The following is a 13,491-nucleotide window of genomic DNA, read 5'->3' as shown; positions in this document are numbered from 1 at the left end:
TTAATAATTTTTAATATTTTCAATTTTCGTTGATTTTATTAGAAGCAAAAGAAATATCTTAAAGTTGATGCAAAAATATCCACCTGAACTTTCATTCTGGGAGGGAGGGGACACTGGGCTTTTTGTTACATTCTAGTCCACAAAGTCTTATAAAAACGTTTTCTTATTCGTTGGCTTTACAACCTTGGGGACTTTTTTTGATTTTGATTTTTCGAGTAGCCAAACGTATCAACCACTAATTGTAATCTACTTAAGGGGTAATTTTGTGTATCATCATTGGGGATGTACAAAACTTTTCACCCATTGTCTTATCCCTTTAGATCCCTACCTTTCATCTCAGTAATTGTAGTGTTACGATGCAAAGTATAGAATTGAGTTTTGCTGATGGTAGAAAAATAGCTGCAACAATAAATCATGGACTGACAAGTCAAAAATGTAAAATCCCCTTTTTAGCTACAGGGCCAACCAGGCACATTCACCTTGAATTTCTGGGAAGAAGCTTATAACTTATCTAAGAAAAGTGGACAAATGTTACAACGCTTGAACTTGTTGTATCTCACAGCTGGCTAAAATGACGATACTCCCCTCCCCTCCTACTGGATGAAGTAACTGACCATTAAATGAGGACCAAATTAGCCATCTAAATTGACGTCAAATTTCCCCCTGTCATAATATCCTATATCTATTTACATGATATATCTAGGGAGCGGAACGATGCAGTGAGCAGACTGGGGGAGGGAATGAAGGAGTTAGAGAGACTGGAGGCGGAGAGGAGGGACATGATCAACAAGATTGATCAACTCTCCAGGCAGAAACCAGCTGACAGGTCAGGAGATATAAATATAAATATACCAAATCTAGATACATAATCAGTAATTTGGACCAATTAGAACAATCCTGCCATATTATTGGTTAGAACATGTACACGTTTTGGTAAGTCAGCAATAAATAGTTGAATTTCATAGTTTTTGGGAAGTAAAAATTTCTTTGGCGTATTGGAATGAATCATATGTGACTAAATATAAATAATATTTTTAACCCGTGCCTTCGGCCTTTAGGGGCTAACAAAACTTAAATATTAAAATTTTAAATAACTTACTTCATTTCAGTTTCGACATGTCCAAAGATGTTGGGGACCTGAACCTGCGCCTCAAGATGGAGCTGGGCGCTCTCAAGGAGGAGAATTTGAATGTTGTGAGGAAGAATGAACAGATAAAGCGGGAAATGCAGGCCCTAGAGGCTAAACTACTGGTATGCAAAATTTGTGTACACTTTTTTGGCGCCATTTTTCCCGCTAAATTAGAAATGTAAAATGATTTTTTTATTCTAAGTAATCTTATTTATATTCTAAGTGATTGATTAAATTTTTGTTTAAAACTAATCCATATCAGGAAAAATAGATAAGGTGATGATCTAAAATTTTCTGTATGCTGCTATGGGCCTTTTCCTTTATTATATCGATTAATTTTATCACTAAAAACAGATTTTTACTTATTTTTAATTTCAGGAAGAAAGCCGAAGTGTAACGCAGAAAGAGAATGAGTCCGAGGTTGCCAGAGCAAAAATTCAAGATCTCAATTCACATATCAATTCACTCAAAACTCAAATTCAATCCTTACAGGTTAGAACTGTTTCTTTCTTCATTTAAAGACATATGTAGAAAAAATGTAAACCCTTTTTGTGCCTTTATTATATTTTCAAATAATTAATTTTTAGGATGTATCCAAACGAGGGCAGCAGGGTTCTGGAGATGAAATCAAAATGGAAAATGCTTCGCTCAGAGCTGACCTATCTAACAACAATGAAAAACTTGCAAAACTACAGAGGGACTTAATCAAGGCAGAGTCAGATAAAAAGAGCAGTCTCAACAAAATTCAAGCCATGACCAATGAAATTAAACAGCTGAAGAACAATCTTGAAGAGTTTGAACAGAACAAAGCCGCTGAAATTAAAAATCTTGAAGCCTCTCTGACAAAAAGTTTAAATGCCAACAAGGCTGTTACTGAACATTTAGAGCGTGAGAGGAATCTTGTCAAAGATCTTGAAAATTTAAAATCAAGTCTTGAAGACGACATTGAGAAAATGAAAATTGACGCGCGAAAAAATGAGGTTGAAATCAACAAACATCTTGACCTCATCAAGAATAAGAAAAGAATTGAGGAAGAAATGTTGGCCACAATTAAAGATCTTGAGGCCAAGATTGGGAAATTTGAAGAAGAAAAGGCAGCTGCGGCCAGAAATGAACGCATGCGCAAGACCTCCGTGGCCACCAAGGAGAAGGAGGAAAAGAAGGAATGGGAGGAGAAGATTGAGAAGCTGAAGATCCAATTCGACAAGGCTGCAGTCGAGAGCAAGAAGACCATGACCAAGCTTGAGCAGGAGAACGCTCAGATCAAGCAGTTGATGGACGATGTCAAGGCTGATCTTGAGAAGAAGGAGGTTGAGTGTCGCAGTCTGAACACGAAGCTGAACTCCATGGAGAAGGAGTTTACTAGATACAAGGCCTGGTCCAAGTCTGAGACTGACAATTATGAGAAGAGCATCGAAGAGCTGGAGTCTAGGATCAGTGAGGTTAGTATTGTATATATTAGTTTACCTAACCATTAATCCTTATAATAAAGTAACTGTATGTCTGTTTGTACCGAAGGATCTCGCTAATGTTGAACCGATATTGTTCTCCTTTACAGGGTAGCTTAGTAGCATAGGTCCTGGGAAGGTTTATAAATATTTTGGGTGAGGGTACTACCACCCTCGCAAGAGAAATCGCCCCTAGAAAAATTACATCCCTACCCAGAAAGAAAAAAAATCTAAATTGAAAAAATGGGGTTATCGAATTCAACTCTCCCTCCTCAAGTGCCTCTAGAGTTTAAGATAAACTAGTAAGATCTTTATTTTTTCTATCTGTCTGCATATTTGTGTACTTATATTATTCCTAATATTTCTAGTATTTTCTATCCAAATCCATTTATGAAGTTTCTCTTAATTATACAGGTCATTTTATTCATAGAAAACAACTTGACATGAAATCATAATTGCCGTTTCAGAGATCTATAGTAATAAATTACCACCTTTAAACTATTATTATATTATGATTAAACTAAATTAGTTTTTTAAGAAGATGAGACAAGTTAGTTACGTAATTGTAATTTATGCATTTTGTTTTTATAACATCTTCTTTTTAAATTTTTTATTTTTTATTTGCGTAAATGCATAGGTATCATTATTCTAAAAAAAAAATTTAAAACTGTTTTGATGGCTAAACCATTTCAATTACGGATAGCTATAATCGTCTATTGTTTTTTTAGAATCGTCCTATCCATTTCAAACTTGGGTTCATATATCTGTAATGCACAATTTTAAAGCTTTAAAAATTTTACCAGAAAGGCTGTTCATTTAAGATAAAAAAATGAATTAATTTAAACGGTATATTTAAAGAAAAATCATATTAGATTATAAAAATACTATCCAAAAGTTATTTTGAATGTTGTTTGATGGTTGGTAATTGCTTTGCTACTTAAAGACCTCATTGTCATTATTTTATATACTTTTTATCATTGTTCATGTATGTTTAGACTCTAGAGCATGTGAGAAAAATATAAATTTTCAAAAATTTATTCTGTTTGTGCAAAATGAAAACATTTTAAGTTTGTGTGGAATATTAAACTCAAAAATGAAATAAATATTTCAATATTTAGTTTTTTTCTACCTTTTAAATTATGAAATTTAAAATTGTTGTTCAAAGTATTAGGAAGGCGATAAAAACAATTAAATAGTGTATTCCTCAATTTAACATACTTAACCAAAAATTAAAAATAAATTTTTTATTATAATCTATTTTTCATAATAACCAGCGGAGTTTATTATTATTATTTAAAGAAAAATTATCATAAAATATAAAAAAAATAAGATCATAATTTTTTTATACAATTTTGAAATTTAATTTGACCTCATTGTGACGTCTTTAGTCTGTGAATTACTCTATCTTTATTGATTATATTGAATTATGAAAAAATCAATAATTAATATCTTATTTTATTGCATTAAACTAGCAGTAATTTAAACTACATTATATTTGCCTTGTCTCTTCCTCTTTTTGTTTTTATTTTAGAGTTATGTTATTTTTTTTTAAAGTTTTGCTTGCAAGTCAGTATTTAATATTATCATATATTAGGGTTGGGCTGGATATCCGGTCTGGCCGGTTATCCGGCCGGATATTCGGTCAATTTCAATATCCGGTAAAAAAAAAGTAACCGGCCCAACACTATCATATATATTTATTTACTTTTTAAAAATTTTATCAAATGCTGCTCTAAATTCAAACTGTATATAAATTCAGTTATTTACTGTGATAAGTGATAGGAGTTGGACTATGGGTGATAGAATGATGTACACCCCAAATAAGATAGATAATGTTAATACTTCTGTGGATTCACATTATTGGTTGAAAAGTTTAGACACTGTTTTATTTAATTTTTTAGACTAAGATTAAGAGACAAAGAAAAGTTTGGGGACAAGTATAATTTACAGTCCAATGTCTCACCCTGCCTGGATTAAATTAAAGTCTGTAATTTGTTACAAATTGTTTTTCTGTCTACCTGTCCCCGCCTGTAATGAATTAAGTAAGCTTGACATTTCTCATAATTTATTCTCTAGGAATACTTTACCACCTTCCCCAACTTTCGTCCACAATATAATTTTAGTGGAGATTCATAACATAATCAATCTATATTATAAAATAGTAAGGTTTTCATCTGAAAATGGTATTTCAAACTTTCAATCATATTATATAGAGCTTGATGTTTGTTTTGTATGATTTTTAGCTATTTAGCGTTGCAAAATTTCCTATTTAGATATTAATTTCTTAGTACAAGCAAAAAATAATTTTTGTATCACCCATGTGAGAAATCTGTCTTAGATGATTTCGTTTAGTTTTGGGGGTGTCAACTCTCCCCTATAGAATTTAGGATGCCTGCCTTTCCCATTTATAACCCCCCATCCCCCAAGATTAAACCCCTTCTGTCAAAATCATGTGCAGAACTGCCTTCATACATTGAAATAAAAGTTTTTTTTATGCTTTTTTTTATCTTTTATATTTCCTATCTTTATTTATTTTTGATTTTTTAAAATAAATTGTATTGTATATTTTACTGTGCCTGTTTACCCTACTAATTAACCTTTACCCTCCCCCCATGTTCACGCCCCTGTCTAGAGGCTTATACACAGATCCAGGGATAAGACAAAGGAAGATAAATCAATCTTCTTTCTAACTATCATTCTATACACCAAAGAATATCTTGGGATTGATTGGGGGAAGATTAGTTTATCATGCATTGTCTTCTCCCTTCCTGTGTTAATATGGAACTATGTAAAGTAGGAAATTTAATCTCTTAACCCTTTACTCCTTAATTTAGTCTCTTCAACTATCTCTCTATCTATTTATCTATCTATCTATCTCCCTCTCACTTTCTGTTTTGATCTCCGCTTAAAATAATTATGTTTAAACAAAATATTCATATCAACTTTAGGAAAATTTCCTAGAAAAAAAGACAATTTAAATTTTCAAACTTTGTTCAAATTTTGCTGTTTACACCATAAATGTACATTTTAGGATGTTAAAATAAGTACGGGGAATTAATTTGTAGTAAGGATGTGGTTTCCAAAGCTTTTTCCCTATGTAGGTAGCCTTATACTAGCCCAACCTTCCCCCTTACCCGCTGGTAAGAGGGGTGAGGTAGCTTTAAAAAAGAATTTTAAACAATAGTATGAATGCCTATTTTTGAAAACCAAAACCTAATCAATTTAGCAGTTTTCGTGATCTTAAGTTTTATCCTTCTACTTAGCATTAGAGATAAATTTATTTTCCTTGCTTTCTACAATATTTGAAAACTAATGATACAATTTTTCAGGGAAGGCGGACTGCTGAATCCTGGCGGAGAAAACACGACAGCGTCCAAACAGACCTAGAAAATGTTATCAAAGACAAATATTCTCTCGAGGAAAACATTGAACATCTAAAAGACGAGCTCAGCAGCCTTAAGGAGGAATCAAGTGATCAGAAATCAAAATATGAACATGAAAAAAATATGTTTGAGAAAAAATTAAAGGATGCAAATGCTAAAATAAAAGATCTTGAATCGGAAAAGGGCAAAATTGAGAAAGAATCCAAGGCAAATGAAAAATCTCTAAGCAAACAAATTGATGACCTTAAAAGTGATTTGAAAAAGTCAGCCGCGGAAAAACAAGATTCGTTGAAAAAATTGGAATCCATGATGGAAAACAAGGACAAAACAATGGCAGAACAGCTCAAACAACAAGAATCTAAAGTTGACGAGATGAAGAAGGAGCTGGACGATGTTAGACAGGTTAATGATATCCAAGTTAGACAGCTGCAATGTGATATTAGTAAACTAATTGATGAAAAAAGTAAAACTGTAGATGACCTCACTCAGCAAATAGAAAGTCTCAAGACCGACGCGTCCAAGCGCCAGTCTGAGATCTCCAAGATGGAGAAAGAAAAGAGGGAGGTGAGTATTATCTGTGATAAAACCAAGAAGCAATCCGATGCTCTTGAAACTGAACGCAACAAGCTCAAGGAAGCTCTGGCTAAACTAGAGGGCGAGAAAAAGATGAACAATTTCGGCAAATATGAGAAGGAAAAAATGAAGACAGAAATTGATAATCTTGCAAAAGAAAAGCAGACACTAAGTTCTAAAATTGATGGCTTAAACAAAGAAAAAAATTCTCTAAATGACAAAGTGAAAAATCTGCAAAAAGTTGAAACTCTTAAGAAGGAAATGAGTGACAAAAATGAGGAGCTGACTAATTGCCTGAACGACCTGAAAGCCAAGTACAAAGAATTGGAGGCCAGCTACAAACAGTCCAAGGACGATGTAAAGACTGCCGAGAAGTCCGGGGCCACTCAGGTCAAGTCCCTGACGCAGGAGAAGGACAAATTGGTGGCCCAAATTACTGATCTCGAGGCCAAGGTGTCTAAGTATGAAAAGGAGCTGTCTAACCTAAAGAAGGAGCTGACAACCACCAAGAACAACCTTGCAGATAAGGACAAGCTATGTCATGACCTCCAAACACAGGGCAACCAACAGCAAGTCTTGACTGACAAAATCAGCCAGCTTGAAAAACAAAAGTCTGATCTTGATAGAAAATTTTCCCAGCTTGAAACAGAAAAGACTCAGCTAGAAACTAAAGTTAACAAACTAGAAGAGGCTAAAAAAGGTCTTGATACTCAAATTAAAGATGCTGAACGCGAGAAGAATGAATTAAAGAAAAAGATTCAAGATCTTGAGTCCAAGAAAGGCACCCAGCAGACATCAAGTCAAGCTGATAAGAAGGGCAAAGAAGATGTCCAAAAACTGCAAAAAGAAAACAAAGATCTTAAAAAGGAAAAAGACAACCTTGCAAAAACACTGCAGGTTATTGAAAAGGATCTAAAAAAGAACATCAGCAGCGTGAAGCCCAACAAACTTCCAGGTGAACTTAAGAAGCTGATGGAGAAAATTGACAAGAACGGATTTGTTCTTGAAAACGGCCATTCCACAAATGACTCCTCAGAAGAACTTAATCGTGAACTTGAAGAGCTAAAATCAAACTTTGAGTCAATCCAGAAGGATCTTGAGTCAAGAACAGCAGAAATTGAACGGCTAACGTCCCAGCTGAGCCGGTCTAAAACCGACTGCAACACTGTTGTAGAAAAGTTACGCAAATCTGAATCCGAGCTTGGTCAAATTAAGGAGAAAAATGCTCAACTGTCGGATGAATTATTAAACAAATCTAGAACTATAACAGCTTTAGAAAATGGAGCGAAGCCATCATCATTAAGTAGTTCATCTATGAGTTCTTCATCTAACAATACCAACCTAGAGGCTCAAATTGAGGATTTAAAACGCAAACTGGCCGAGGCCCAATCCGCAAAGCCCAAAAAATCCGTTAAATTTAATACAGAGCCTGAAGTTCTTAATGCTCCTAATGACGTTCTCGGCAAGGTTAAAGAGCTTGAGGACGCGTTGCAGGCCGCGTACAAGGAACGGCAGGAGATCATTGACACCTGCCGCAAGGAGGTCGACTTCCACAGGACCATAGCCTCGGAGCTGGAGGTGTCCATCATGGAGGACTTCGAGTGGAAGCTGCACGAGATTGAGAAGGATTACAAGGAGAAGCTGCGACATTCCAAGGAGAAGATAGATGACCAGATCAAGGAGGCCTGTATTGGTATACTCAAGGAGAAGGATGAGGAAATTAACAAACTGCAGGATCAGGTAATATCAAACACCACTTTTTCTTGTATCATATGGTAATGGACGGACAAATGATAAACGTTTATAATGGACTGATGTTCATTTTTAAATGAAGAGTAGTTTCTACACAGAAGAAGTAATCATACCATTACATTATTTAAATTTGAATATTTTAAATTTCTCAAATTACCTTTATAAAATTGTGTAATTTTCTTCATAATTCTAAATATGAATATATACAAAAATTTAAATCTTAGATTTACATTTTCTTACTCTTTATAGAGGAGGAGTTTATTAATGATTCATCTTATTCTCTAATATAGAGATTCGGGTATAGTCTTTTCTTTGTATTTTCTAACCCAGCGGGGCCAATTGCCTAACTCTGCGGGGCAATTACTTAAGCCAATATAACCTAACCTAACCTAAAATAACCTATCAAAAACCATTTTGAAAATACGACGAATCGCCCTTAAGGGGCGTTGCCACGAAAGGGACTAAGATTCTTTTTAAACAAATACCGGTGTTTTGTACATTCAGAAACATCTTATAAAGCTAAAAAATAATATAGAGACTCATATAGACCGGTAATTGGAAGATCAGTATAGATAGAATTTTTTTGTGAAAAAATGTATATTTTTTAATCTTCAAAGTGCGATTTTCTTGATTTTTTTTTTTTTTGTTGGGAGGGGGGAATTGTATTCAATTAGAAATTCAAAATTTCTGTGCAATCGTCTTAATAACATGCATAAATTTAGGAAAAATGGTCAACTTTACATTTTTCAAAACTAGTGACACCCTGTACAAATTTGAATTGACTTGACACCCTGTATTGATTTAGGACACATTAGCGCACATTGACCTAAATTCTTTGTGAAGCCGGAACTGACTAAAAATTAATTATTTCTTTGTTGACAACGTGTAGAATGTACAATATTTTACACTTCATTTTAAAATACTAATTTAGATAGCAGTACTACTATATAACTTTCCTAGTCCTTTTTTTTAAATTGTTGTTTTTGTACTTTAATGTGTAATTTAAAGGTAATTACCATCAAAGTGCCTGTCGAACATTCCCCCCCCCCCCCCCAACACAACTTTTTTTGATAAATTTAAATTAAGGTTGCATGGGTAGTTTTCTTTCTGCCATTGCCTAACACATGGGCTACCAAATACCAAATATAACTTTCCTATACCAAAGTTAAAAAGATTTAGATTTTTTACAAATTTTTAAATGAAAAACATTTTAACAATTTTTTTTAATTTTAGCTGAGAAAAGACATGGACAAAGAGTTGAAATCTGAAAAGGAGGCACTCAAGAAGGCTCTAGAGAGTGTGAGCAAGGACGGCGCTACTGACCAGGCTATCCAGATTCTTAAGAAGGACCTGGAGCGCCAGTTTGCCCAAAAGTCCAAGAAATGGGAGGAGAAGCGCAAAAAGTACCATAGGGAAATTGAGGAACTGAGGCGCAAGCTCAAGGAAAAGGAGGAGGAGGTTGAAAAGAAGTCGGCCAGCACAACACAAAACACCGACAGCCTCGTATGTGAGGAGCGCCGCAAGGCGGAAAAAATGGCAGACAAATATCAAGAGGATCATGATAAACTAAAGGACGAACTGACCGGCGAGATCAGCCGTATCAGGGCCGAGTATGACGAGAAGATTGAGGACTATGAGAAGCGCCTCGAGAAGGCCATCGCCGACAAGGTCGAGAAGATGCTCGAGCTCCGCGAAGAGGTGGAGGAGGAGTATGCAGAGAAGATGGACGAGCTGCGCGCCATGTACAGGGATGAGATGAATGTCCAGGTGGAGGCCGCAGAGCGCGAAAAGGCCAGGATGCACGGGCTTGAGTCATCGCTACAGGAATCCCTCAAGGCCAAGAGGGAGGAGTTGGAGGATATCAAGAGCAAGTACGAGGAGGCCAAGGGACAGATAGAAGACCTGACCAGGAGGTTGAATAATCAGACACAGGAGGTACTCAGACTCACAGAGGAGCTAGAGAGTTATGAATATCAGGACGCTGAGAGTTGATTATTGATCAAATAATTATTTCTATTTGAAAATATGATTTAAATTTATATTTATATTCTGATGCTTAAGTTGGGGTTTCTAGTAAAAGAAAAGATTAAATTTTTAAAATTCTGTAAAATTAATAGTAATTTCAAAATTGAAAACTAAATTAAAAATTTAGAAATAAAATATTTTATCATAAAATAATATTTTAAATTATTTCAGATCTGATTTTTCCTAAAAATTTTGATTTGTATATCATGATTTCTTATTTCTTCAAAATAAGATTTTTATTTTGTAAATAGCAATAATTGTGATATAAATGTTAGATTATTATATTAAGAAAAGAAATTTTTAGCTTATAATAATGTTAAAATTAAATATATAAAAGATAGGTATCTTATCATAATTGTTTATGTATTATATTTATACTATTTGATAAATTCATTCTGATTAAAACGATAATTATTTTATAGAAAATATAATTATATCTTAATTGATTTTTAATCCTCAAAATAATCTAATCAAAATTTTAAAATGTACTTTTGAGAAAAATTTATTATAGGGTCAAATCATGCTGGATTTGGTATTAGTAGATGGTAAATTGGTCATATTTTGAAGGAAAAACTCGGTTTATATATTCAATCAAATGCTTTGTTTACATCAAAGTGTCATTAAATAAAATTGATCAGTCAAAAATCAAATATGTATTTTTGCTAAATTGATATGCATCCCAAATGATGATAAACAAAATTTCCCCTCAAGTAGATTAAATTACTTCTTTTAAGAATTTGGTTTATGTTGATTTTCTTTTTAAAAAATTTATTTTAAATAATAATTTATGAAAACATTATAAAATTTTTTCTTATATTTATTCCAAATCCAGCATGTAAAAATAAAAGCACAATCACTAAAGCAAGTTTCTTATTTCATGGCTTCGCCTGTATGATGAAGGGTTGTTCTTTTTTCATCTTAAATACAGCTCTTTATTTATATTTTAATAATCGAATTCCTTTAATTAATTCGGCTTTTTAAATGCTGCTTAGGAGTTTAGAATAAATTTAACCGTTTTGATAATAATGTGATTAATTAATTTTATACTTTTCATTTCTATAAATTAAATAAAATACTTTATAAAAATTATAATGTATATTTGACAGTAAATATAGAGTTTACAAATATCATTTACAGTTTTTAGTATTTATATACATACATGATACAATATGTTAATTTATTTTTTTCACAATTTCAATTTTTGATACATTACAGGTTTAACTTAAAATGCTCAAAATTTTTCTTTCTATGTTAAAATCTGTAAAAACAAGAACCATAAGTAGCGCATCAATAGCAAAATTACAACATTTAAAAAACAGTAAAGTATTATACAATAAAAGTTGTGATATTGTTTTGCCACTATAAACTGCACTTCCTAAAACTATTTCTGATATTAGCTACTTATGGATGTTGTCATCCTTGTTTAAAGGAGAAATAGTAAGCAGTACAAGTTAGTTAGTAAGTCAATTCTACACCTTTTTTTGGCAATTACTCTCAAACACACAAACATACACACACACACATCTATACACATTGTACTATAAATCTTAAGGGATAAGGAGAATGAACGATAAAATGATGATAAACAAAATTAAACCTTCTGTAGACTAAAATTATTGGTTGAAATGTTGGGACACTTCTAGTTTGAAACTAACGAATCAATATTCAATAAATAAGTTTACGTTGTTTAAAAACTTTTGGTACCAGATGAGTTCAATATTCCAATTTCCCCTCCCTCCTTGCATTTTACAATGACAGCGCACATACTTGTCACCAAAGTTAATTCCATTTCAGACTCAAAATACATTTATAAATGTATTTGCCAGGGATAAGAGAGGTAAATCCATATAATATTAATCAATAATAAGTGTTGGTAATTCAAGCGTCACAGGATGTCCTAGAATTGCCGCAATTGATTTTTTCTTAAATAACTAAGACGACCTTTAAGACTTGGAGAATCAAAACTTTTTAGATTAGGCTTACTAAAGACTTTCTAGCTTTTTTTTAAAAAATTAAAAACATTACTTTTGATCTATTCTTAAATTTAAATTAATGCCGCGCTACCTTGATAAAATTTACTATTGAAAATAAAATATATTAAGAAAATATTGACTTAAACTAATTTATACATTTCTTTGAAACAATAATTTTAATAATATTCCTTTACTCCTGAAAGGTATAAGTCACTTATACACATATGTAGAGAGAGGGATATGACAATTGACTGTAAATTTTACTACCCACAAAATTTTAACTCGTTCTGTGGAAGTCAAACTTAAATCAGGATTGGGTTGCACAAAGTAAATTGTCATTTTAATCTAAACTAGCGGAAACGCCCCTAGTGGCACTTCAAATCTTTGGGTTTTTTTTGGTTCAAGTCTCTACGATACCTATCTATGTTGCGTTCAAGTCTCTACGATACCTACCTATGTTACGTTAAAGTCTCTGCGTAAAAAAATCACTTTTTTGTGATTTCTCTTGGGAGGGTGGTGGTATCCTCCCCCAAAATAGTTATAAACCTTCCCGGGATCTATGAGAAACTACCCTGTTAGGGATAATTCGATCGGTTCAGCGGTTACCGAGATCAAAATAAACAGACAGACAAGCACACGTCCTGTTACTTTATTATAAGGATAAGGTTTAATTTTGTTTATAATAATCAAATTTCTTGTCCATTGTCATATCCCTCTATCCTGATGGTAGAACCTAACTTTGGTTGTCAGTGGTTATCAGAATATATTGGGAAGTGTCAGCACGTATTTACAAATAAAATATTTTTACTCAAAAAATCTTAAAAAGTGGATTTAAGTATTTTTATAGCCAAATATTTTGTTTAATATATATTAAAGTTTTCTTTATCTATCCTCTATCCTAGTATATAAAGTAGTAAGCGTTTTTTGTCTGTCCCGAAGGATCTCGCTAACCGCTGAACCGATATTGTTTTCCTTCTTATAGGTCCTGGGAAGGTTTTAAACTCTTTTTGGGGAGGGTGTCTTAAACCCCCTCCCCCCCAAAAAAAATATTTTTTACTCTTTTGAAACTCAAATTTCAAATGGGATGAGGTCGACTTTTCCCCCTCCTACCTTAAGTGCCCCTAGAGGCTTCTAGGGGGGTGTATCCGCTAGTAAAAAAATATAAAGTAGAATGATGTTTGTCCGTCTGTCTGTCTGTCAGGATGAAG

The 13,491-nt window shown here is 33.2% G+C and overlaps 1 protein-coding gene across 2 annotated transcripts in view; it reads left to right on the top strand.

Moving 5' to 3' along the window:
• The window catches only part of LOC145317317 (uncharacterized), a 68,415-nt gene extending 55,242 nt beyond the window's left edge, over nt 1-13,173 (top strand). For both annotated transcript variants that reach the window (XM_080158339.1, XM_080158338.1), the window contains exons 6-11: nt 704-826; nt 1,110-1,251; nt 1,508-1,621; nt 1,717-2,571; nt 5,907-8,273; nt 9,519-13,173. In XM_080158339.1, coding sequence (XP_080014465.1) covers nt 704-826; nt 1,110-1,251; nt 1,508-1,621; nt 1,717-2,571; nt 5,907-8,273; nt 9,519-10,277 — 4,360 coding nt within the window. In that variant the 3' untranslated portion in view covers nt 10,278-13,173. The remainder of the gene's footprint in view (nt 1-703; nt 827-1,109; nt 1,252-1,507; nt 1,622-1,716; nt 2,572-5,906; nt 8,274-9,518) is intronic.
• The last annotated feature ends 318 nt before the right edge of the window (nt 13,174-13,491 follow it).

Source organism: Acartia tonsa, chromosome 4 (genome assembly GCF_053477335.1).
Source record: "Acartia tonsa isolate MP-2025a chromosome 4, ASM5347733v1, whole genome shotgun sequence".
NCBI lineage: Eukaryota > Metazoa > Arthropoda > Copepoda > Calanoida > Acartiidae > Acartia > Acartia tonsa.
The sequence above is the reverse complement of the archived record's forward strand: the minus strand, read 5'-3'. Positions and strand labels throughout refer to the sequence as shown.